Source organism: Symphodus melops, assembly GCF_947650265.1.
Source record: "Symphodus melops genome assembly, chromosome: 4".
Taxonomy (NCBI): domain Eukaryota; kingdom Metazoa; phylum Chordata; class Actinopteri; order Labriformes; family Labridae; genus Symphodus; species Symphodus melops.
In genome coordinates, this window is record NC_136694.1 from 25,042,783 (window position 1) to 25,070,378 (window position 27,596).

Below are 27,596 nucleotides of genomic sequence, written 5' to 3' on the forward strand. Positions count from 1 at the left end.
TCCTCTCCTCATTCATCAGCTCTCACCTCCTTCATTGGCGTCATCCTTATCGTCTGTTGTTCTTTTTTCTTCTATCCAATCATTTCAGTTTTCTCCCCCTTTCCCCGACAGTACAAGGTTCACAACAATCAATGAGCAGTCCTACAAACAAATTATATTACTACAGTACATTAGAAGCCATTAAAAACAAGTGTGTAAATCAACCACAATCATACTTCAGGCAGAACATCTGCAGCCAGATGTGTCTGATCATTAAAAGTCCTCCATAAAAGCAACCAAAAAGATCAACTCACTAAGTTTCACATCTTTTTTAAATACAGGGAGTAAAAACATTACAAACAAACAACAATAATGAAATCCAGCAATGATGTATTAGTTGGCCTTAATGGTATAATGGTATATGTTATAAAACATGTATTGATAAAGTTTAATCATCTGTATCTGGTGATGTATTTTGCTACGATGTGCCCCTGCAGTAACCCTTGTATTTTACAAGTTGCTTCCCTGTAAAGACGGCCGTAGTCTGATGAGTTTCTGGTTCCTGCTGGCGTCATAAAGAACTCCTTTAAGAAGTGATTTAAAATCTCGACTCTGGTTCTGCGAGCATGAGCAGGTTGGCAGTGTGTCCCAGAGCCGAAGGGCCTGGATGATTCCTCTCCTCTCTCATGCAGCTCCTTTCAGATGTATCGTACCCCCCTGCTCTCCCTCTTTCATTTTCTGTCCCCTGCAGCTAATTGAGGATATGAGGTTCACCTTTCAGTCTCTAAAGTCGAGAAGAGAGAAAGTGCTTCCTTTGCCAGCCTCAGGAGACGTCGAAGAGGGTCAAAATAAGACTGTAGGGATGAGGAGGACTTAACCAGTGCATGCATGATAATGATTGCTTTGAATAATTGATACTTGTTGCTCTGAATTTACAGTTTACATATTGGATTTATATGGAAAATATTAGTTAAGTTAACATTTGTTATGCCAAACTAAACAACAACACGTGGTTGTGTTTTCTGGCCTGCCCTCTTGGTGGATAAGGTCAGGTTAAGTTTGGTACTAGGACAGGCGGTAGGAAATAATGAATGTAGCTTTGGGCCATTGGATCGATGTGACTCGATGAGACTGGACTCTGTATCTGATCACAGATCAGAACTAAACCGTTGCACTCAGGTATCTTGGTTGGTTTATTAACAGATTCTTCCCGAACCTTAACAGCACCTTGTTTGACGTGCACGAAAACTTAAGATTGCAGGAGGTTAAAAGACGATGACTATGACCAAGATGTGATCATTTCTGAGTACGCTAGTCCAAACTTAAGATAACAAATAACACTAATGTATGATGTGCACTTGTAATACAGATGTATAAATCAGCCCTATATCCATATTTAACATAACGTAACCATATTCTTTTCTAAACGTTGACTTCACTTTAGCCCCTGTATTTAGACTCTTCAGAAACCAATTATTGAAGAAGGAAACATTGTACAGGCAAAGAACAAATATCATACATTAGTTCTGGGGTTTCACAGAGTAATCTAACAACACAACCATGGATGAATATTAGTGCCCTTCAAAACAACTTAAATTGTATCTTAATCAATAAGATCCTCTGCATACTTCTTTAAATGTCTTTTTTATCTGTGAAACATATTCGCTATTTACCAATACAAATGAAGGAGGTGCAAATGAATCCAAGCTCAAATAGCAATCAAAGAGGCGACATCAAGGGATGATGCTGGTAAGGGAGGACAAAACAATTTGCAGCTGTGGTCAGCTCCACCCCAGAGACACAGTACAAACACAACTGCAGGCCTTTTTTAACACTTTGAACTTAACCCAGTTAGATAAAAAGGAGGTTGAAAATTGGACAAACATTCCCTTTAAGCATTGACATTTTGTGTGGATGTTGCTCCAGTGGGCTTCAGAGCTCAGTGCCTCCTGTGAGTAAAGTGCTCCTGATGGATGCAGAGAGAGAGGGCCGGGCTGGTGAGAGGCTTGTGGTAAGTGGAAGGGCAGCAGGAGGCCGGGAATCTGAAGTAGCTGCCAGGGCAGATGTATTGAAAGGTCCTGTTGTGCGTCTAACACACCTGAGCCATCCATTCGGCGGCCTGTCGGCACTTCTCAGGGGGTCGGGGGAGCAGCTGTTCCTTCCTAGTTCAGTGGTGCCTTGCCGGCTTACCTGTGGCTCTGCAGCAGTCAGTGGTGCCTCTGCTCGCGGTGGCTCGCTCTCTGGGGAAATCATCCCTCTGCTGGCTCCTAGTGCATTAAACAGACACGCACTACGCGTGTGTGTTAGTTTGTGCGTGTCTTTCAGAGCAGACGCTGGTCAGGGCTACAATCCCCCGTTCTCAAATGAAAAAATGAGACACCAATTGGATGAAAATAGAAATACGGTAACTTCCAATAAACGTCTGACCCTTTTCCCAGGCAGGGTCAATGATTCAATGCATTCACAAGCGCTTCATCTGCTTCAAGCTATTTCTCCATAAAATCATTAGCGCTCCATTGGTCCACCAGATTATCTGTTTTAGAGGCTGTTCACCAAACCCAGAGGTGCTTTTATATTTCCCTCTGAGATTTGTTCTGATCCCTATACCAGTATTTGTACCAGCATTTGAAACCACCCAAACAGGTCATCAGTTGTTGTGAGTCGTCAATGCACCAAACCCATCAGCCTCCAAGAAGTTAATAGGTTTCATCAATCAATCAATCAATCATACTTTATTTCTAAAGAAACCATATTACATATGTTACATATTTTTTAGATTTGAAAAATGCTTTACATAATCAATAAAACCAATATGAGCACCCACACCCCAGAAGGTTAAAACAAAATGAAACGTTCTGAATAAAGGACTCGATTACTACATGTACTGACAAACTGTGGAAACACATACACCTGTGCATAATAAGGAAACACAAGAATTTTGATAAAAATTTAACATTTTAAGATTTCTAACAATAATGAAATGTAGGAAAGACTTGACGAGAGACTTGAAAGAATTGACGATAAAAGACTAAAAGATTTTCCAGAATGAAAGGTATAAAAGAATATATGTAAGTACCTGAAACAAACTTAAATACCAGATAAATAAGCAAATAAATAAGTTACATTTGGTAGAATTTTAATTAGACTAAAAGTGTAGGTCATGAGTTAGTTCTGTGTTTGAGTTCAATTACAATGTGACCGTGTCAAACAACAACAGTGCAGCGTTGGCAGAGGGAAAGTGATTGCAGATTAACTGATCAGTGAGGTCAGTGAAAGGCAGCCTGCATGGTTTAAACTGAAGATCAGCATCGATATTCTTAAGGGAAGTAGAATTGGAACATCACGAGCTCAGCCTTTCCGACCCTGATCTCAGCCCTCTCAGGATGTCTTATCTGCATCTGTACATCTTATGTAACGAGCAGGCTTTCTTGCAGACTGCATGTTTCATAGACCCCCGGATTGTAATGTATTACTTAGCTGTGAGCTACTGCAGATCCTCATGCAGTGTGTGGACATGGGAGGTTTGATGATCGTGTGGGAGAGTAGAGGCAGGGAAATGACATTCAGCAGTCTGGAGAGGGTTATTTCTTTGTTACTCTGACAATTTGTTCCTATTCTCCTGTGGACTGTTGTAGAGCACAAACAACTTTTAAGTGATTCAAAATAATATTTTCACATGCACCTTTTAAAGTAGATTAGCATAATCTGTAATCATTATTTTCAATCTGTCTGGGTTTTTTAATCTTCCTTCTTCTAAGTCTGCAAATCTGTCAGGAAATCATCAGAGGACAAAAAAAACGGACTTGATTTCTTACTCTCCTCTCTGAGCTTTTCTGACACACTCTTCAGCTGATATGTTATCTTATGTGGACCTGCAGTATAAGCTCAGCGTGCTTTTTGAGTTTAAAAAGTCCTTTCTTTACCTATTACCTACCTTCCTTATCTATTTTTGATTACAATCAACAGTCGAGGAAGTTGGTATCTTGATTGCAACTATTTCTCAGACAACTCTTTTTCTGTTTTGCTGGTTTGAAGCAAAACACAGCAAAGGAGCCCGCTGATAAAGGCTCACCTCAAAGAGGTTTACCTTTTTGTCTTCATAACAAAGTCACTGAAGTTTCAGAAATCCTTTTTAATTAGTGTCACTCACCTTGAAAGGACTTTGAGAACCCATCCTGCTCGTGTGTTCTGCTTTTGTATACTACGTCCTGTCCATGATTACAGGTTCTTTAATAACTTACTTAATATTACAAACTGACCTCGGAGCAGTTTGTGCAGCTGCAGCAGTTTAGTCCAACAGCAAAGTGCTGATGTTAGGTATACCTTTCTACCTGCAGACCAAATCCCTGAAGGACCTGTCAGTGGAAACTGAGTGTTTTTAATTACAGCATTGCTACTGGGTGTTCTGGAAGCCATGGAGAGAAATGGATTCATAGGTGAAAAGATGCATCATTTATGTTTGGAAGGATCTTAGTAGAGCTGAGGAGCAATACGACTAATCAAGAAGCCTTTTTTAATCAGTATGATTTGTTATCATTTCATATAGACTGTCATCAAGTTCATCCATCTAAACAGGGCTCATTGAGATTCTCTTGTTTGAAAAATGCACACTTCACGCTGCTCTATTAAAGTGTATTTTATTTTCATATCAACCGTTTATTTAACAAGGAACATTTGCATTGAAACACCAGACCTCTTTTATGAGTCATGACCGAGACAGCAGCATGAAAACCTTTTCACATAAAGAACAAACAACAAGCTATTAAAGCAAACATGACATCATCAAACAATAATAATAACATCCTTTGAATCGTACATGCAAGGAAGATACTCTTGTTGAATGTGCATAGAAAAAAAACAAATCAGCAAAAGTTCAAATGTATGTTGCAACTTTAATTTTCAAAATAAAATGAGAGAAAGGGCAGCCTGACGGTGATGACGTTTGTCGAGTAGCATAAACTGCCACATCACATTGTGATATCTGGGAGCAAGATAATTCCACTAAATGCAAACATTTCTTTGCTGATTCAAATGTGGTTTCTAATTTAAAAGCATTGTCAGTCTCTCAGCATGCAATAGGAAAAAAAACAACTTTATTAAGACCCCTGACAAGCAGACGATGAAATATCCTCTCAGCCATCCACTGAAGGGCACAGTCACAGTGAGTCACTATCTGATTAGCATAGCAAACTGTGCACATCATTATCATATAGAGGGGGAGGTGACAGAGACGGACGGCGTTTGTTCTCTGCTGTTGAAACCTTCGGAGGCCTCGATGTGTTTCTTTGATTAAAGCCCAATGAGGCTGAAGGTGAAGAGGTTTCCTGCTGTGAGGATTAAGATGTAGAAGAGGCAAGGTTGTGGCTGACATATCAGCTGTGCGGAGGAACACACACACACACACACACACACACACACACACACACACACGCTAAACTGTTAATACAAAACTGTCACTCAACTAAACCTTAAAAACATGACAGCGTGTGACTCGAAAAAGTACAGATACTTAGAATCAGGATAAAAGATAAAAGTAGCATAGGTGTGAGTGTGGGTGGTCTGGGTTCAAATCCGACATCTGCTGTCTGTCCTGTGTGTCATTCTCTGCTCTCTCTCTCTCTCTCTCTCTCTCTCTCTCTCTCTCTCTCTCTCTCTCTCTCTCTCTCTCTCTCTCTCTCTCTCTCTATCCACTGTCCTATCTCTACAATAAAGGTTTAAAACACCTAAAAAAATCTTGAAAAAAGACTGAACGGACAAATTGTCAGTCATGTTTAATTTTGTTTGGCATGTTGCCTGATATTTACTTTCTGGTGTCACAGGCTTTCTTGCAGACAACAAGTTGCCTTCTTCCATGTCATGCTGTAATATTGAGTATCACATTGTGTTAATGTCACTCAATGATGTGACACAATGTGTGCTGCATTATATGTGCCCGTAACACATGATATGATTTGATAAGATATCATATGATGCGTTCTGATATGATACAATATGATGTAACATGATTGTATAATATGGTGTGATTTGATATGATTTGACATGTTCATAAGCCGTTCGAGCCACTTCGAGGGTTTCTGAAGTGATAAGCTCGCTAATTACAGTTCCTTGTGTGAGCGCTTGCTCTGTTGTTTATCTAAAGGAAATTAGAAGATAATTATATTTGCGGGACCTGTTTGGACTTGCTCTGTCTCTGTTCGTCTCTCCTGCCCGCGCTCTCTCCTCTCTGCAAACAGTTCATTATAAATGCTGGAGAGCAAACCTCTCCAAACAAATCACAAACTGGAGCTTCACACACAACATTATTCATTTGATGTCAGCCACTTGTCAGGATGATTTGATTAAAAGGCTGCTTTATGAATTCAGCATCTGCTGTCACTTCCTAGTGCTGGGTTTTTTTCTCTCATCTCATGTCCATCCACTGCAAATGTAATAAGTTTTACTGAATATATTTATAATAGCCTTTTTGGTGATGCATTTTAAAACAGCAGATAAATTAAAAATGACTACCGCCTCACCAACATGCTACCTTGAGGTTGAGGTCTAAGGATGTTTTAGTTTTTAATCTGACAGTGATGTATTGACCAACTGTCTTTTAAAAAGAATGCACACAGGATGGAAAACAAACAACCTTTAAATTCTTCTGTTAAAAACAAGTCACTTTTTTTTTTGAATGACCTTAAACCTATTCGGACATTTCTGCCTCGTAGATTTGACAGCTCACATAGCTCTCAACATGCTTTTATCAGCAGATATAAAAACAAGCTTGTTTATAAGTCCAGAGATAATGGACAATAACATTGTATTTTGAATTCATGTTTGGTAAGGTCTGATTAAAAAAACAAACCCTTCGGGGTCGCCGGTGGCGCAGCGGCAGTGCGCGCGATCCCACGTATTGAGGCTCAGTCCTCGCGCGCGGGCGGCCCGGGTTCGCGTCCGGCCTGTGGCCCATTTCCCGCATGTCTCTCCCCACTCTCTCTCCCCCTTTCCGACTCTATCCACTGTCCTCCCTCTACAATAAAGGCATAAAAACGCCAAAAATAAATCTTTAAAAAAAACAAACCCTTCAATGCATTTACTTCCTTATTAAACAAATTTGCAATTTCATTTCCATATTCACATTCAGTGAAAATAAATCTATACAGATGTAAAGTCAGTGGATAGAGTCAGAAATCTGGGAGAGAGAGAGAGGCAGATATGACAATGGAGCCACAGGTCAGATTCAAAGCTGGATCGCCCGCTTGCAGGACTATCGCCTCTGTACACGGGGCGCGCTCACTAACCACAAGACTACCTGCATCCTGCAGAGAGACATTTGTAGTGGAGTTGAATCAATAATCAGGAAAAGGTTATTTCACACATGCACAAAATTCCCAAAATATGTTTCAGGATGGGTGAATGGTGTGAATGCAAACGGCTCTTAGCAAGCGCTTTAGTAAAATGTCTTCTAGAAGCCAGGTTGAGCTGAAGTTTGAACAGGCAGGGGTGTTGACGTTTATATCACAGGACCAGAGACACAGTGGGGCCGTCTTTAATCATTCATACTGTGAATGTGGCTATTGAAGCTGTACAAAGAGTATACTTTGTACAGTGCTGTACAAAGAGTATAGCTTCGGTATAAAGGGAAACAAAAATATCCTGTTGCTTCCTTTGCCTTTTCAGTTTCTTCCTTTTTACATCTCACTTGTTAAATTATTTTCCATGCTGGATATCACATTAATTACCCTTCATTGGCTAAGTTGTCCTTGAGCTGGGAATGACTATTTCTCAATTATGTGGCGGGTCACCTTGTGTCCTTGAGGTTGAATACATGCTATTACGTTGGTGCGCGCACACACACACACACACACACACACACACACACACACACACACACACACACACACACACACACACACACACACACACATTTACATTTACTGTGCACAAATAAATAGGTGCATAAAAACACAGACACACACTTCATGGAAACCATTAAGGAAAACTCTAATAAATCAATCTGATAGGAGACAAAATGTGTTGCTGATGGCCTTCAGTAGAACGGCTTCGAAACTGATTCTTGTTCTGTCTAAGGATGTGAAAGGCAGCTTGTCCAATGATCCACATCAGGGACAGCACTGCAGCAACATCAACCCAAACAAAAACAGAAGGAGAAAGAAATGAAAAGATATTAGACTGATCTCCTTGCTGCTTTCTGATCTGAAAGTTTTCTGGACTGAAAGTAGTTCAGAAGATTCAAAAATCAAAGGATTCCCTCAGAGCACTAAGTGCAACCAAAAACTAAAAAAAACTGTAAAGGTACAGATATTTCAACTGTAAAGAGGGAGCCTTTAATTTTTGTCTTTAATGGATAAGAAAGCTGAAGAGAGAGGAAACGCTGGGATAAGAGAATGGGGGATACATGTGTGGCCTGTGTACATAGTGTCCATAGCATAGGACAGGTTATCCTGTGCCCCGCCTTTTGAACTTTTAAATGCTTAAACACCGTTGCAATGTTGCTGTTTAATGTGCATGCTAAGCTCCAAAATAAGAGGACAAAGCATAAGAAAGAATGAACAGTGAAACTTTAAAAAAATAATAACTAAAATAAAGCACTGATGTGGTTACAGCACCTATTATAACCCAAAGCAACATATTACAATAACAAATTGAGCCTTTAAAAGTTGCAATCTGTGAAGTCCTACAAGGTTTGCCTTTATTGCAGTCTGACCATCTGCAGTCTGTTCTCTCTGACCCAAAGAGACAAAAGACAATTTATTAAGAAAATGAGCATGCTGTGGTTCCCAGCATGCACGGCTGCTGGGTTGACTTTTAATGATTCACACAGATGCTTGAAGTGAGCAGGAGTCATTCTGTTTCTGCACATTATGGCAAACATTTTGATTTCATCTCTCTTGGGTGTCTGGGCAAAATGCATTTCATTGTATTTACTGTACACTGTACTTTTAAATGCACAACACAAATTTAATGCCACACAAGATTAAACTGAAGTTCTAAGAAGGAAAAAAAAAACAAATCTCTGTCACAATTACTACCACCCGGAGAGGTCAAATGAAAGCTACAATCAGGACCTGAACCCTAACCTTTTTGTCCCCAATTTCTCACCATGATTTACATTTCTTCTTCTCTCTTCTTCCTCCTCTTCCTCCTCCAGGCCCCCCAGCTCGGCACTCTGATGGGCGTGTACCTGCCGTGCATCCAGAACATCTTCGGTGTCATCCTCTTCCTCAGGATGACTTGGCTGGTGGGGATCGGAGGTGTCATTGGGACCTTCATCATCGTCACCATGTGCTGTACCACAGTGAGTGCTCTACTTACTCGTATGTTAGCCCTCTGTTAGCAGCAGGTTGACCTGGTGCAACCTGAAATCAGACGTGCACATATTTTTAAAAGTGTCATTGAAGAATGACCTTAAACCAGGTAGCAGCTTTACAGGTAATGAGCTGTGCAGCAGTAAAAGGTACCAGCTGTTCACTATTATAATGTTCTCTGAGGACAGTGAGGATAAAGGATCTGTGTCGCTGCTAGATTAGTATGTAGGAGGAGGGGCTTATTTATCAAATTCATTTCAGAAAAACTTAAGTTTAGCATTTACAGGGTTATTTTCAAAATGTATTTGTGTCTGATTGATATCATTGTGGGGATGATCTCAGTTGTGGCATTTCATTTATTAGTTTTTTAATTGACTTCTTTAATCTCAAAGCTTTGCATCTGGATATTTGATCCAATAATGGTTCCTCAAAAGGTGAGGAACCATGTCAAACATGTGCGATCATAAGATGCATATATATAGCAACAGATTACAAACACATTCACAGTTTGTCTTTCGATGGTCATCTCTTCTTCACCACATTAACCGTGGGGTCTTAAGACGATCCTCACTTAAAGCGGAAGCTGAAACTATTCTGATCACTTTATCCAGACACTTCCTGTCTTCAGTTTCACTGCAAAGTGTCAATAAATTGTTCCTTCAGTGCATCAAAATGTAGATTCAAAGTAAGGTTGGTCTGGTCGTGCTCGACTCTGGCGCTGCTATTCTCTTATCGACTGTGTTCACTGCCTCAAGCCTTTTCAAAACCACTTAAAATATTGGGTTAGCATACCGTGAACTTTAGTTTTTACAAAAGAGGTTACATGATGTCTTAACATCTGGGTGTTGTAGTTCCATCAAATACTTTAAACACAAGTTAATTGTGTTTGTTCAGATCTATATTCATCTGCAGGTAAGTGCAGCTACAGGATGGTACATGTGCAATCAAATCAGGATCAACTTCACAGCCTGTTTATTGTTGATTAAGGAACATGTCACTCAGTGCAACTGAGTCTGTTTTAAATGCAGGTGCTTGTTGGAGGGTAATATGCTCAATTAAAGAGACATTTTTAGGAGCATCTATTTGTTGATTACGATTTCTTTATTAATTTTGTTTTCAGAAGCTTTCAAAAAAATCTTTAAAATGCATAGATACTAAGCTAAAACATGCAATCTGTGAAATTTATAGGAATCACCTATTAGCTAATGCACAACTTGAACCCTGCATTGGTCACCATTCCTAGAAGTTCCCCAAGGACTAACCTGAAGTCAGTCTCACGGTTCTTTGTTACAGTCCGACACGTGGCCAATTAGTGATTATCAGACGCATGAACGTTCTCCTCTAAGTGGGAGAGCTGTACTGCCTTTGAAGAGTTATGACTATTTTCATAAGCACAGTTGTATTGACCCTGCTTCCAACCTGAAACAGCCTTGTTAAGGTAACTCCACAAGAAATGAAGTTTGACTTTAATCTATTTTAAATCCTTTGGACCACTGATGAGGAGTGATGTTTTGATGCATCTACAGCTCGGTGACATTCGCAACGAAGGCTATCTTCCAAAAAACAAGGTTAATCTCCGTACAAGGTTAAAAGAGCCCCTGCTCTGTCATCAGTCTGTCTTTCAGTTTTACTCTAATAACACCTTTCTGTGCAGTTGAAAGAATGAAATAGGTGATGGCACTTCCCTTGTTCCTATAAATATCATTTCTGCAGATCAGTCATATGTCAGCGTGATTCTGGTGTGGGACTGACGGCCTGCTGTGGCCTTGAGACTCGTATTAAAAAGGCTGCATCCCACAGGAAGTGCTCAGCTGCTGTCAGTGATCTGAGAGGCTGTTACAAGATGATTGTGTTTGACTTGTTTGATGCATTTGATTGTCAGGAAGCATATAATCTGCTTCCAAACACCTTATCTATTCAGGAGTTATTATTAGTTATGCTTATGTAATAGTGCAGGACAGTTTAGCTCACACTGTGCGGTCTAGCAGCCTTTCAGGGTTGTGTTTCTCTTCTCTGGTTCGCAGTGTGCATTCTATCAGGCCTGTATGTTGGCATGTCTGTGTGTTTGTGCAGCCTAGATTCTCCTCTAGCACTGAGTGTATTTATAGAACAACCCCCTCAAATCCCAACCATGCACAGACATGCAGGCAATATGCTTCCCAATCATGTTTCTGTGTGACAGCGTGGAGAGGGCTCTTAACTAGCATAGAGAGAGGGAGATGTGTGTTTTGTATTGATTCATTTACCCTTTTGCAAACAGGTACAACATGCATTTTCAAAAACCATTTTGCAGGGAAATATGTTCACGACCACCACTGAAATACAGTGATTTATTTTGTACTGTAAAACGGCTGTTATTTGTATCACATCGTGCATCAAAAATTGGGCCTGCACCTTAACTCTTTTCTCATATGTCATGATATATAAACTAATATTTTGTTGTAATTGCTTATTTGCATCTAAATGGAGCTCAGTGTTGTACATAAAAAGTGCAGTGTAATAGAATATCTCAAGAAAAAAAAGTCTGAAACATAAAAGCTGGTTCAAACCCAGTTTGACAGGAAGCCCTGCAAACAAACACACGTGCACTCACACGCATGCATGCACACAAACACACACACTCACACGCAGAGCATGTTTAATGTTCCAGCTTGCACACACACTAAAATCTCTTTGCATGTCACACATTGGTGAATATTTAATCCTTAAAATTACATTATGTTCCTCTCTGGTGAGAAAAAATGAGCTGAATCTCCTTCAGCTCATTTTTTCTCACCGTTTCTTTTTTTTTAACACATACACACACTGCAGAACACACACACACACACACACACACACACACACGCACACACACACACACACAGTTTTATTTCTTATCTGTCCCTGCGTGCTCATTGCAGAGCCCTGGGGCGATAAGCCTGAGCGTGAACGGTGTGTGAGAAACCCCCACCTCTCTCCTCCCGAGCTCCTTACATAACACATAACCACCCTGCCCTCCAGGGGGTTACCAGATACACACTGTAGGAATGTGTGCGTGTGTGTGTGTGTGTGTGTGTGTGTGTGTGTGTGTGAACAAACATGCATGCAGTGATCCCCACCTTAGTGAAATCCACAGGGCATGAAGTGGTGTAAAGCCAGATAATATACAGCAAGACCCCCTCATATGTTTTATTCACGTGAAGGCATGATGGGATATCACTGACAGAGCGCTTTTCATTGGACACTCAATCACAGCAACACACACATTTGTAGCTGTCGAGGACGCACACCGTTATTCTTCCATCACGCAGCATTTTGACAGAACATTAACGAGCCGCTGCACATTCTCGGAATCATTTTAACACGGGAACAGAGTCTCTGTGTGACACATTATACCATTAACCATAAAATTATACACACAACCACGCTGAAAAAGCCGAATACAAGCACAGGCGGCGTTCTCCGCGCAGATATATTCAACCATGCGGGGCTTGTGTGTATTTTTAGCCCCGATAACCAATGCAGGCTTGTCACCAAGATAAAATGAGATTTAATATTCTAGATGGAAAGTCATCTGTTGTTTGGCCTTCCTCATTACTTCCAGGTCTTGAATCCAAACGCTGCGAGGCGAGGAGTGCTCTGCCCTCTGTCGTGACTCATTTAAATGCTAAAGATGCTTTTCTCCTCTCATCCCTTTTCATCTTTCACTCTCGTCTCTTTAGCTTCCTCAATTTCTTTTTTTTTTCATTTTACTGTTTTGTTATTCCCTCTTTCTTCTTCTTCTCCTCTGTTTTGTCACCTCTGCCTCTCTTTCCCCTTTCTTTCTCTTTTCACCTCTAACATCTGATTTTTGTCCCTTTTTTTTACCACCTGTCCTCCTCCCAAAGAGCAGCTGCATCCAGTCCTCTGGAGCTCAGTTTTTCACCTCGATGTCTGTCTAAAAAGTAAAAATCACCTCCTTGTCCTTCGTCTGACACTTTTGCCTTCCACAGTATACAGTCCACCGGGATTCAAAGTGATAAACAGCGCACTGAAAATAGACTTCCACCTCACCATTGTATGAGAATTGATGAAGTTGTACTGGAGGAAAATATTTGTGTAATGAAGCATGCTAATGAAGCTCGCTCTCAGGGCAGCGCAAAACGCCATTCCTGTCAAAACCAATTTCTGCTCAACATGGAGGTCGATGAAAGGCCACATTAGAGTTTCTCTGAAGCTTTTGGAAGAAACAGACCTAAAGTGTCCTTTCTATTCAGTGTTGTGTATGAGAGCAAGCAGACCTTTCTTAAAAGTTCAAATTAGCTTCTTCATTGCACCAAGCAATACCTGAGAAGTAGTAATAGGTAGCTTAGCAATTATTAAAGCATTCACAATAACCAGAGAATAGGCCCCTTTGTCTCTTTGAAAGATGCCGCTGTTGTTTCTCATATGTATAGACAGATAGCAAGGCAGAATTAGCTGACGTTTTCTACTTGAATGCTTGAAGGCCACGAGGCTTATGGCAGCCTATGTTTGAAGGTAAAGCATTCATAGAGTAATATATTACACATATATTCTTATCACACAAACTCTAAACCTTTCACAGTTTTAGGTTATCTGCAGGAAACTGGGACAATAAAACAGGCCACAGGCTCTGGGTCAGTGGGAAAAAGACACTACACACACTGCACCCACTACAGCAGAATAGAGCCTCCGGTACTAGTCCGTCAGACAGGTTTGATCAGACATGAGGTCCACAGGTGAACTAACCAGACTTTTCAGCCATCAATCATCTCGCAGGGAGGAAAAAAAATGAAAACAAAAAGGATGAGTTAGTTTTATTTGAGCTCTCTGCTCCACAGAGTACATCAAGTTCATGTACATGTGCAGCAAATCAAAGTGTGACCTTCTGAGATCTGTGCAAACTTTACAAACCTGCCGGAGAGATCCTCCGTGTTTGTGACAGCCGCTGATTGATAACACTCCATAATTTTCCTGACTGCAGTGACTTCAGGGAAGTCAGGACAGATAAAGTAGGACACTACTCAAAGAATAGGCAAAGGGAACAATATGATTTCATCTGATCTAATGGTGGCACGGCACTTGGGGCACTCCAGTCAAAACAAAATGACAGACAGTCCATCAGGACCAGACCAGAGGAACGAAGAGAAATTAGCTGTTTCACCGGAGAGAACAAAGTGGGTTTGAAAGGTCACAGATGCCACTATATCCTGTCTGGAGCTTGTCATGCTACAGATGGAAAAAGTCTTCTAGACTTCTAGAAGAAAAACAATAAATCTAGAAACAAGATGAGTCCAAATAAAACGGAATGAGTTCGCTATAAAATTCTCAAACAACTTACTTTAGGTTTCTGTTGCAACTCTTCTCAATTTTCTGTCAAAGTTTGCAAGAGTTATAAACTGAATTTTGAGTCTTTTTTGTTAAAGGTCCATTATGTAAGATAGCCGCTGAATTGAATCATAAAATTACTATTTATCTTATTTTATGGTACCGCACATGTTAGACACCCCTCGATTTTCCATGCACACGACAAACAAACAGGTGTTGCAACAAAGAAAGCGGGCAAGCAAACTGATTCAAATAAAATAGATTCAACCCAACCTAAAATGCCTCCTCATTTTTCTTATTACCTCATAAACCAGACACGTGGTAAAACTAGGATTATGAACAGATAAAGTAAATAAAGTAAAGCTTCAGCGTACACGCGAGATGACAAGCTGTGTGCACATCAGCTCCAGGGAGAAATGGGCGGGGGCAGCTTTCTTCAATCTTTAGGATGTCCAGGACTGCAGTACCCATTTTAAACACCAGGAGTGGCACTGGGATTGCTGGTTTTTGGAAAAGACATTATAAAAAAACCAAGCTCCAAACTTACACACAATCTCAGTTGAGGTGTTTGGTCGATGGCCTTGTTAATATAACCTATATGTTCTGAACAAAATGTGTCTGTTAGGGTATAAAAATGACTTCTTCTTGCCAAACTGTTGTTTCATCACATCTTTCCTTTAATGAATGTTAATCCACGGCCTTGTTATTCCTCTCCTCTTCACTCTATCAGCGCTATTTCACTGTTCTTCTCCATATAAATCCTCTGATGCCTGTCCTGTACAGTTGTGATGTGATTCAGTGACTCAGTATGCGACGCAGTACCTCTGCGTGGCTGCTGCCCACATCAGATAAAACACTTAAACAATTACTGTCTTATCTGCTGTGGTGGGAGAAGAGCTTGTGGCCTCATTATGACCAGATTAGAGAGAGGAGACGAGTCCCTCTCATTCTTCAGTGCTGATCGTCAGTTCACCGGCCCTCAGGTGACAATAACTTCGTTAGAATCTTCACAGACGGACGTAATGATAGTCGAACATAACCGGCTGGGACTCACTCGACATTCTTCCATTACACCGTCCTTGTTTTATTTGTTTTGTTGCTGCTCTGAGAAACCTCAATAGAAATAATGATCATCACTTGGCTCTTTTTTTGTGATTTAGTCTTCAGGAGAGGCAGGGAAAGAGAAAAATATTCTTTTACACTATATGAAAACTGTTCATCGTTTAATTAGTCATGTAGCTATTGTTGTATTCCTATAGTGCATCACTCCGAGAAGCAATACGCATTAATGATCTAAAAATAATTAAGCCATTAAATCATTGGATTCAATGCAGAGCCAAACCGTAATGCATTTTTGATCATGATACAAAAATCGAAATTTTGGACTGATTGTTGGAAAATTTGCCAACAGTTTATCTGCAGATATGTCAAATGTGATTAAGGTATCAAGTGCTATGTCTTTAGATTTGTTTATTTATTCCATCTATTCTCCTTATTCAGAAGCTCAGATAAACATGGCATTAAACGGGCTCAGTATGCTTCTCCAGATCTCCCTATCAGCTCTTTCTGGGGGGATCCAGATGTGTTCCCAAACCAGATGAGATATAAACTCTCTCGAGCGTGTTCTGGGTCTACCCTGAGGTCTCCTGCCAGCTGGATGAGCCAGAGAAAATCCTCCAAAGCAAGGCCCCCAGGAGACCTCCTGATTAGATCTCTGAACTACCAAATTATTAACCAATTAAGCAAATAAGCTTAAAATAAATGTTAACCTGTCACTGAGATCAAGATTAATGCAAAACAACTGCTAACAACGTTTACAATACAACAAAACTGTATTTTAAAAGAAGTGGTGCCAACAAATCCCCCAAAACATACAGAAATGTTATCATACACATCAAATCAACTTAGAAATCACTATGAACTTCAAATTGTAATCTCTCAATGTATGTTGCTTTTAGGCTAATTAAGTTAAATCATTTCAGTGATATATCAATCACTCTTAATCATCATTTGTGTACTTCTTTAGATAACACACACATTACCAAAATGAGGGTACATTTATTCAAAATACAAAATAACAGTTTTTCTTTCGCATCAAATGATGGCTGATGAAGAATGAATCACTACATTCCTATATCTTTTTTTTTTTTTTTTTTTTAATTAAAGCAACATCAATAACAGCCATTTAAAAGTACAGAGCAGCTGTGCCTGAGTGTTGGACGTCTGTCAGCTGGAAGGTAGGGGTTAAGCAGTCCTTCGGCAAGACACTGCACCCCGAATGGCAGTCAGTGGCGTATGAATGTGTATGAATGAATTAGTAATGCTGATGGATTCTGATGGTCACTTTACATTGCAGCCTCTGCCATCAGTATGTGAGTGTGGTGTGAACAGGTACATGTGACCTGCGATGTAAAAAGCAGTTAAGAAGTCAAAAGACTAGAAAAGAGCTTTACAATCTCCAGGCCAAAACGTTCTATTTCTAATATTGAAAGCATTAATAAAGAATTGAAAAGAACTTGCGAGTGATTGCAAAAGAAAAGTGAACAAATGATATCGTTCCAGCTGTGAGGTTGTGTTGTAACAGAGAGTAGGAGCTGTTTTAGAAGATGGCACAACATTTTGACCAGCCTGTCAGGTCTCTCTTTCATGTGCAGAAAATCTCAAAAAGAAATTCAACAATAGCCTTTGAAAAAAAAAAAGATGAAATCATGATGCTGTCTTTATACTGTCTGTCACACACACACTATCTCTCTCTATTCCTCACTTCTTCCTTTTTGTATTTCTCTGGCCCGTTCTTCCACTCACTGGCTGCCTCTCTTCCTCTGCAGGGCAGTGAAGGCTGCATGTTTGTGTTGCAGGCTAACACTGATCTCCACTCTAGCATGCCCTCACATTTCTCCTGGTGATTTTCCTCCCGCTGCATACCGCTGTTACATCACAGTTGTCATTGGCTGTCTGGATGTGCTCTGACAGCTGTTGACAGCCCCGGTGGCATTATTATTTATCTAATCAACAACCAGTCGGCTGCAGCACCCAGCATTGCTGTAAATTGATGTTGTCCTCACGTTAACTCAGTCACAGCGTGTTTTGATTTGATGCACCTTGGGCCTGATGCTGTTATGATGGACATCACTTGAAGGGAATCAAATGTGGAGAGAAAACTTTTAAAAGTTGCCGTCAGACAGAAAAGAAGAGGCTACTTTTTATTAATACATTGTTAAGTCATCAATATGTGAATGTGAACGTGTGAATAATCAGCAGGATATTTGATGTCAAACATGCTGCTTAAAGGGAGACATGCAGAGTGTCAACCAATGTACATTTCTAATCTGCAAGAAAAGTCGGTCAGTCTGATATGACATCATTGAGCAATGCTTGAGCAGTGTAGTGGTTTGTGCGCTCGCCCAATTTACAGAGGCGTAAAGCATCCAAGCAGACGGTCCTGGGTTCAAATCTGATATGTGGCTCCTTCTATTCCCCACTCTCTCTCTCTCTCTCTCTCTCTCTCTCTCTCTCTCTCTCTCTCTCTCTCTCTCTCTCTCTCTCCTCTCTCTCTCTCTCTCTCTCTCTCTCTCTCTCTCTCTCTCTCTCTCTCTCTCTCTCTCTCTCTCTCTCTCTATCCCAGCTTTCTGACTCTAGCCACTATGCTATCTCTACAAGAAAGGCTTTAGAATATCCAAATGTAACCTAAATGGGAAAAAAGTAATGCCCTTTATCGAGACTGAAAGAACTTAACTAATACATGGTTGGATCCATGACTGATTGATTCTTACGGCACTATCAGCAGGTCACCCTCTCTAATTGTTGTTTTTCTTATTCAGGGATCACTGAAGATGAATCCTTTAACTTTGTCAATGCTCTGATTGTTCTTCTAGCATCTCCAAAAGTTTCACCGGTCGGATTGTTTGTTTCCTTTGTGATACAAAAACATCAACTTTGGTCACGAATTGTATCAGTTTTGGATATCCTTTAACTTGTTCTCAAGTGTTTCATAAAGTCAGAATAATTATATGCACTCTTTTCTTGACTTCTCAAAGAAATGACTAACTCATTTTCTGTTTTCCTGTCCTCTGTCGTTTCCCCCTCCCTCTCTGTGCAGACCATGCTGACTGCCATCTCGATGAGTGCCATCGCTACCAATGGAGTAGTGCCAGGTGGGTGAGCAGACGCCGACACCATGCCGTTATCACTGTTTGAGTCTGCCCGCTTCTAAATTTTCTCTTTTCACTGATTGCTTTTGGCACATCACAAGCAGCGCAGCTTGAAATCCCCAGAAACATTTCAAGCTTTAGTCTGGGATCTTTTGCACTTTAACTTTGTCGTCGCACAAGGTTGTTTACACAAAATAAAACACTGGCCAAAAATCTGTGTGCAGACACATTCCTGTACACATCAAGCAGTAAATATATATTATATAATGTCAGTTCACTCAGTAATGGAGGCCTGCGTCCTCGCAGTTGGTTTCCATACAGCAGGGGTCAGAAGAAATTACAGGCTTGTGGAGAAGTGTGGAAGTGATCGCCAATTATAACTGTCTGTGTTATAACTGGTAGCAGCTTCTTATGCTGCTGCAAAGTGCTGTTTAAGGTTGATGGGTTTATGTTTGGTTAACTCATTTGAACAGTGTTGGGAAACACAAAACAGTGTGGTGAAACATGATGATTAAAAAAATAGACATAAAAACAGCAAAACCCAAGTTACAAATTACAAAAGTTCAGCAAAGTCGATTTGTTTAATAACTTTGTTTTTTTATGTAATGCTATGATAACTGAAACTATCAAAAATAAATATATAAGAGGGGGGCCTTATGCCAGTGGTTAGTTTTCAGCTCTGTGCCTCTCCAAGCAGGGGACCTGGGTTTGAATCCGACCTGTGGCTCCTTTCCTGCATGACATTCCCTGCTCTCTATCTCCCCAATTTCTGACTCTGTCCGGTTTCCATGTAAAGGAATTAAACGCTCCAAAACAAATCTTAAAATAAATAAATATCATTTAAAATGTCTTTCAGGTGTGTCAGAAAAGAAGACACTATTTATTATTGATTAATTGTTAAGGCATCAATATGTGAATATGTGCAATAATAGGTCTTTTTATTGTTTAATTTAAATCTAATGGGATTTCACACAAAAATATAAGTTTCTCTTGTTAATAATCAACACGACAGTGGTCTCCAGTAAATATGAGCTTGTTCCCAAAGTGAAAGCTGATTGAGTGTTTCATGCAGTTCCACATTAATCGAGTATTTCAATCGATTTGGATCACAAATCAACCCACATGTAAACTCCACTATGTGTATTTCTAAATGTGTGTTAACGTTATTGTGTGTGTGTGTGTGTGTGTGTGTGTGTGTGTGTGCGCGCACACAGCTGGAGGCTCCTACTACATGATTTCCCGTTCGCTTGGCCCAGAGTTTGGGGGAGCAGTGGGGATCTGTTTCTATCTGGGGACCACCTTCGCTGGAGCGATGTACATCCTGGGGGCCATCGAGCTCCTCCTGGTAAGAAACATCCCCTCTTCAAATCCCCTCTCATTTTTTATGCTGACAGCTTCATTGTTGTTTTAAGGGTTTATTTTTTGTGACGTTTACGACAGTAACAGTCTGAGCACCACCGCTCGTGCTGACTCTGAGATTTTATAGCTAAAGGCAAACTGAAACTAATGAGTTGTGGCTTGGAAGAGAGGAGAGACCAGGAGAAACATACACGTTATATATTATTCTCTAACGTTAAAATCAACCATTGAAGATATAAAATGAAGAAAACAATGTAGAAATGAAGATATAGAAATGAAACTCACGCGATTGGGAAACTAAACCAAAGAAAAGAAAGACGGCAAAGAGCAGCAAGACGTTCCCAATCCTCATGATTTGAACACTTGAAAAGTTAAAGTTAATTATTGTTATAAGACTTTTGATATTCTTATCCCCACACTCTCTCCTTACTCTCTTCAGCTGTCCCGTCCAATAAAGCTGCGGCCAAAATAATCATCTTTAAAAAAAACAGGATAATTTCAGTTTAAAAGTTTCCAGAATATGACACAATGATCAATCCGCTTTGCAGTACATGCAGTACAAATGTCCTTGAAGGGATTCTGTTTTCTCTTATACTGTAGGACATTTCAGAACCTGAACTTCTTCACTCTCACTGTAATCAGTTCTTCTCCTCTTCTCCTCTGTCTGTCTTTACTTCAAATTAGTATTTCTGCTCTTTTGCCACCTCTGATGATCGCCACCACTGTTTTCTGCAAATCACCGAGCCATTTTATCAAATCTGAAAAGGAGTCATTTTAGATATAAAATAGCACATTTCTCTGCAGGTGCATGACCTAATTCTTAACCCAGATTTATTCTGAGACTGACTTAATATTAGTTGAACATTTTGACAGCATTTTCAGTAACACCTGCCATGTTTTCTCAGACTGTAAAATTTAGACGCACATATCAGTGACAGCCCAGTGAGTAGGTTCATGTTAATGTGGGAGAGGGAAAGAACTGTCAAATCTCTCTTTTTGTGCCGCCTACTTGACATGACATCAATTTCAAGTTAATCCAGCCATGACGCTTTCCAACCACAATGAGGGAAAGTGATAATGATGGCTTAGCTTTGCCAGGTTAGTGGAGGATGACCACTTGAATCACAGCTTCTCCCTCCCTCTACAACATCACACTTGTGACTCTTCATAGTTGTACACTGTCATCAAAGCTTCTCCCAAGAGGAAGGATATGCCATTGTGCAGTAAGTGCGTCTTTGCATCGATGGAATATCACCCCTCGGATGAAATGATGTTGGTAAAACATAGACGATTTGGTTCATTGTTGCTCTGATCCAAGAATAAAGTGGTGCCAATATTGGATGTGGTTCAATGAAAAGAGGCAGGGAGCCAAACATAACCAGAAGCACTGATGCATTCAATACCAAACACTGATGTCTACAGAAAATGTGTATTTCCTTCTCTTTAACCAGACAAAGGTGCCATTGATATTATAATTTATTTTGAAAGGGGAAACCCGGCCATTATAATATTCAGGCAGAATAGCCTCTTGGTTTTTCTTCTCCATTTTTCAATCTGGCATTGTGTGTTGACGTCAGCTGTTTTCTCTATCTCTCTGAGTGTTCATATTTAGACCTAAACACAACAGACTGGTGATGTAAGCTGTGGTAGAAATAGTGTGATGCCTTACACAAAAGACTCAAAACTGGTGAAAATGGAAAAACTATCCCCGAGTTAATGCTGACAAGCCAAAACAAATATTTAGCAGTCATTTTAAAAAATACTTGAAGATGAATTGTTAAACCAAAGTGAAGGTCTCAATATAGTCTAAATGATAAGTAAAGGTAATTGTTAGCAGTAGCTTCACATTTAGCACATGATTTAATACGTGTTTTGTAGAGATGGACACATAGAAGGATTTAAAGTTTATTTATTTGTGTCTACAACAACCTCAGTGATTTATCTTCACTTTTTGTCACTAGTTTAATGTTCAACGTAAGGAGAAGTCATCCTCACAACACGCTGCTGAAAATAACGTGAACGGGTTCAGTTTTTTTTTCTGACCAGAAAAACAGCAGAGTGATCTCACAGATGTGTTGTTCTGAAGAGTCTTCATCTTCTTCTGCAATTAGACATGTTTCAAATTGAAATGTCGCTGTAAACGCTTCAAGGGACGAGGTGGGTCTTTAAAGAGTCGTAGAGAAGTTTAGGTCCGCCTGCACCAACCTCTCAGGTTAAGTTTGACCAGGAGGAAGTTATGAATAAATGAGATATCAATCACTCCCTTTATGAATATGAGTAAAGGTTTTATAAATAGATGTGATAAATGATGCAAGGCACAGGCAAATATTCCAATATATACATATACCGACATATATATGTCATGTATGGTAGTTCTTGTATTTTGTCATTTACGTCTCAATACTCTGGGTGCAGTGAGAATTCTTCTTGCAGCATTAAAGATGTTATTCATTCATTTATTATCACATCCATTTGGTTTTAATAAACCTACTGTAGTACGAAAGAGGTTTGACATCACGCCACGATGGTTTTACGTCCTGCAGACACTGATGCTGGTGCTTGGCAAACATGAAGGAAAACCTCCTGTCGCCTCAAAGCAACAGAAAGGAATGAGTACAGAGCAGCTTCATGCTCTTCATGCCTTTGTGGGGAAAAAAAAGGTTTCTTCTCATTTCACTTTGAAGCTATTTTTTCCCAACGCAGAGTGTTTTTCAACGTGAAATCTGATCCGTTGATGAAATGCAGGAATCTTTTATCTCCATTTTTATTCCTCTCCTCCTCCTCCTCCTCCTCCTCCTCCTCCTCCTCCTCCTCCTCCTCCTCCTGTCTTCTATCCCACAATTTCCTCCACTGCAGTCCTCCACCATGCATGGACTGTTGGGTAATTATGCAAATACTGCATTAGTGAGCTATCAAGACACTGGCGGAGGAACAAGACCATTCCTTGAAGCAGCTCTCGTCACTCCGGTCCACTGTTATCAAAAAAACAGTGTTGCTTTTAAAAAAAAATTCCTGCTTCTGGATGTCTCTCATGGATATGCAGGGTTTGATCATGCCTGGAGGTTAATTCTGTCTTCTGGGTCAATGCTGGCTTAGTTTCCATTGTAAAATAACAATCCCTGCAGAATAGTGTAAGGAGCGGATCTGGAAAAAGGCTGATTTGAATATGTTTCATCCTTCCACCACAGCCAAGAACACAAACTGATGCTGCTATTTTAGGCAGCATGAACAGTTCACAGGGAAGCAGGAGATTTGTTTGCCTAGTGATACGCTGTTCTTAGCTGCGGATCAGTTTCTGCAGCCAGTTGACCCAAATGAGCCATGACTCCCCGCTTGTTCTTCTCCGTTTTATTCCCTCTTCATTGTAATTTAAGTGGAAACCAAATGATAATGTGAAAAATTAAGAAATTCCTGTGCTTATGTAACGGCTACGCCATGATTCATCTGAAGCTGATGACAGATACTGACAGGCTAATGAGGGGTTTACCGTCTTTTACATGATGGGACTATTCTTAGAGTGACCTGTAGTAAAAGTGTAATAATGGCAGTTCATTTTGCATATTTTAATACCATGCTTGAGTTCTTTAATTAAGCTGAATTAAAATAGGAGAGCAGTGTTATCTGTGCTGCTTTAAGCTCCTGCAGAGGACCGTTAATGTGAGCATCACATGATTTCACACTTCACAGAGTTGTCCTCCTCACTCGCCTCACGCCTTTCTCACCTCCCTTTTATTGTATTCCTCCTTTCTTTTTTCTTTTTTTTTCTTTTTACACATGGTGAAATTTATTAAATCCACCAGTAAACAATGAGCTAGAGGGGCAGGCTTGTGACCTGCAATCTGCTGGTTTGAATCCCAAGACAGACTGGGAAAATATGAAAAGGGAGAGAAGATGAGTAATGCTCCTTCAACACCCAACGCAAAAATACCCAAGAGCAACTGAAGACTGTATGGATCTTTGATGAGAAAGTACAGGTGTTCTCCTCAGATATACTGTATATATAAAAACAATACTAACATGACCCCTCTTTTTTAGATCTACATAGCGCCAAAAGCAGCTATCTTCCCCCTGGAGGGTCTGGAGGGTGCAGAGGCAGAGGCCGCCCTGCTGAACAACATGCGTGTCTACGGGACCATCCTGCTGTTCTCCATGGCCACAGTGGTGTTTGTGGGCGTCAAGTACGTCAACAAGCTGGCCCTGCTTTTCCTGGCCTGCGTCATTCTCTCCATCCTGGCCGTCTACGCCGGGGTCATCAAGACAGCAGTCGAGCCTCCAGTTTTCCCGTAAGCAACGACGACCTTAACAGTCCAACAATGAGTCCAGCTTTCCAAACCCCTCTCTTCTACTACACAGAGTGAATCAAACAAAATAAATGCTATAACAACTAAACCAATTTGAGCAGACAAAGAGTTAAATAGAACAGAAATAAAAACACAAATAGAAGGAAATTTTAAACGCTGGGTACTAAAAGAGGTTTAACCCCCAGTCCCCCTGTAATGGGGTTACTATTAGAGCTTCAGGTTCAGCCTGCAGTAAGGAACTGGTTCCCTCTGAAAGGGTTGTAATGGAGATGTTAAATAGACACATTTTACAACTACATGTCTGGACCTGCAGAAATCCCCTCATCACTTCTCCGTGGTGGATAATATTGTTTGAGATAAAAGTTTTGAATTGAAAATGTCACATTTTAGTGCCTAAGTGTTTATGTTATGCTTCCTTAATCAGTTTACTTACTGACAATATTTCCATTTGTAAAGCCGTTATTGTATTACAGACCAAATTAATCAAATTGAATGGAATCAACACACTGTGCTGTCAGGATGTGACATTTTCAGATTGAATTTGCCGAATTGTTATCAAAGTACTCATACTAAACATGCCAGACACTCAACGAAAGCCCTGACAGACATTTTGTGCTTACTTTCCCTCCAGTGTGTGTCTCTTAGGCAACCGCACATTAGTGTCCAAGAATTTTGACGTGTGTGCCAAGACCGTTGAGGTAGCTAACGGGACAGTCACCACCCAGCTGTGGCGCATGTTCTGTGACTCACCTCACCTCAACGCTACCTGCGACAAGTACTTTACTGCCAACAATGTGTCTCAGATCCAGGGCATCCCGGGCGTCACTAGTGGAATCCTAGCAGGTTGGTTCTTCTGGTCTGGATGTTTTATTGTGTGGATACAAATATGGATGTACATTACACACACACCTCTGTGTTTTATGTCAGTAGTGTTGGCAAACGGCCTTGAAAGCAAACATTTTGTTTCGCCCAAAGGGAGGGCTGAAATGAAATGTTACACTGGGGATCTAAGGAGACAAACCACAGACAGCACCCTGACTGTGGCAGCACCTGTGTGTGTAATCTTTAGACTCACTGACACATTTGGCCAAACGGAGCAGAGGAAGCTTAACTTTGTTTCTATTAGAGTGCACACAGTTAGCTCTGTATGAAGATCAGTGATTGGAATCGAAGCCTATGGTTGATGTTGTGCTTATATAAAAAGAAGTCAGATTCAGAGGTCTTCAACCAGATACAGAGAGCAACATCATTGTTAGTGTCCTATCAAAGCTGCGGAATACAGAACTAAATGTGTATTTTATGTTGAATCTAAATAATTCCCTCTGTCCCTGAGTTTTTTTGTCCTTGAGCGATCTTTCATCATTTGGTTGATATCTTAAAAAATCGTAAAACTATAAAACCAAACTTAGCTGAAGCCCTTTGGTGCTGTTAGAGCAGAGCCTAGAACCGAGCCTTCTATCACAATCCCTTTTATTTGTTACATAAACGTAAGAGGACTAATATTAGGACTTTAATGTGAATATTCATAAGAGGGTATGATTGATTACCAGTTTACTCATATAAAACAGGCAATCTTACATTTACTTTAACTGGTTGACAATCTCCAAACGAGAACATTTGCGTCTCTTTCACTAATCAATTTTCTTCATGAAATATATATCCGATCATCTCCGATTATCTTCTGTCTAACGTCCCTCTCACCCATCCAGAGAACCTGTTTGGGAACTACTATGAGAAGGGGGATCTGATTGCCAGAACCGACATGGAGTCAGCGGAAGATGCTGATGATCCTCTAACCAATTCAAACCGCTATGTGTTGGCCGACATCGCCAGCTTCTTCACTCTGCTTGTCGGCATCTACTTCCCATCTGTGACAGGTAAAAGTCTTCATTGTTCAATTATTTTTTGCTGTGTGATTATTGTTATTTTAAACACTCATGTTTGTGTTGTGAATGTCCTCTAATGTGCTTTGCATGTGAAGGGACCCCAATGTGCGGCTTCATCTTCTGACCTTGATCTTACTTTGCTTCCTGTTTATCTGTTCAGGGATCATGGCCGGCTCCAACCGCTCCGGAGACCTGCGTGATGCCCAGAAGTCCATCCCCATTGGAACCATCGCAGCCATCACTACCACTTCCATTGTCTGTATCCTTACACTACTGCCCCCTGCAGGATAACAGGAGACACTGCACAGAGAAGGAAACAAAGTTTAACAAACAATTATAACATTGAAAATCAAGATACATTTTGAGTGAAATATTGAACAATTGGAAGAAAATTGATTTTAAAGTCTATCGAACAATTAAGAAAGAATAAGACCACTCCCAATAATAAGATGATACTGCCCAGGGTTTTGGGTTTTTTTGCATATCACAAATCATAATCATTCCTGTTTTCACATTAGTCATCTTCAAATTTTTGATTAGATAGCCAATCAAATTGTTTTTCAAGGAGAACTTAAAGAGGTACCATGCTGCAACAAAAGCACTGATTGGCCGGTCACCAAAGGTCACCGTCATTTGAAATGTAAAAGGCCCTTACTGAATCTTTGCAAACCCTGATTGAGACAAGTGGTATTTATGTTAGATGACATTTTTTGATGATATATGTTTGAACTGAACATTAATGCAAGACACCCAGGTAGCCTCTCTGCTGCAGCATATAACCGATTGATGGCCTCCGCTCTTTCTCTTCTGCCCTTTTCCTGTCTCTTTTAAACTTTCCACACCAACAAAGGCAAACGTTTCATCAAATAATCTTTACAAAAACATTCAACAGATGTTCAAGATGCAAGGTTGGTGGGAACCAAGGAATGTAAAACTACCGATTTCTGAACACTGGAAAGTGGTGTGATGTATATTTTCCTGCGTCTACACATTCTTACAGTTTGTTGAATAGAAAGACACTTCACTTTGTTTTAGTTAAAAATGATGAATACATCATGATAATCAATAGAAACCTGATTTTGCTTCCACACATGTACAAGTTGATCATACTGTTGGAGGCAGATGTTATGGAAGGCCTCTAACTGCAGCGATCTTGAGCGTCGTCCATATATCTCCGAGTAATCAGCTTGTGCTCTAAATAAATTTGATTAGGACGTCTAATCGCATCATCGGGCTGCCGATGCAATCACAACTTAATAAAGCAGACGGATTAGTTACAATGCCATTGATCTCTGAGATATTATC

The 27,596-nt window shown here is 40.3% G+C and overlaps 1 protein-coding gene across 5 annotated transcripts in view; it reads left to right on the top strand.

Annotated features, from left to right (window-relative positions):
• Positions 1 to 27,596, top strand: part of slc12a5a (solute carrier family 12 member 5a) — a 152,156-nt gene that overhangs the window by 112,924 nt on the left and 11,636 nt on the right. For all 5 annotated transcript variants that reach the window (XM_079341417.1, XM_079341418.1, XM_079341419.1 and 2 more), the window contains 7 exons: positions 9,131 to 9,277; positions 18,694 to 18,748; positions 19,960 to 20,090; positions 24,140 to 24,387; positions 25,037 to 25,248; positions 26,115 to 26,282; positions 26,452 to 26,550. In XM_079341417.1, the coding sequence (XP_079197543.1) occupies positions 9,131 to 9,277; positions 18,694 to 18,748; positions 19,960 to 20,090; positions 24,140 to 24,387; positions 25,037 to 25,248; positions 26,115 to 26,282; positions 26,452 to 26,550 (1,060 nt within the window). The remainder of the gene's footprint in view (positions 1 to 9,130; positions 9,278 to 18,693; positions 18,749 to 19,959; positions 20,091 to 24,139; positions 24,388 to 25,036; positions 25,249 to 26,114; positions 26,283 to 26,451; positions 26,551 to 27,596) is intronic.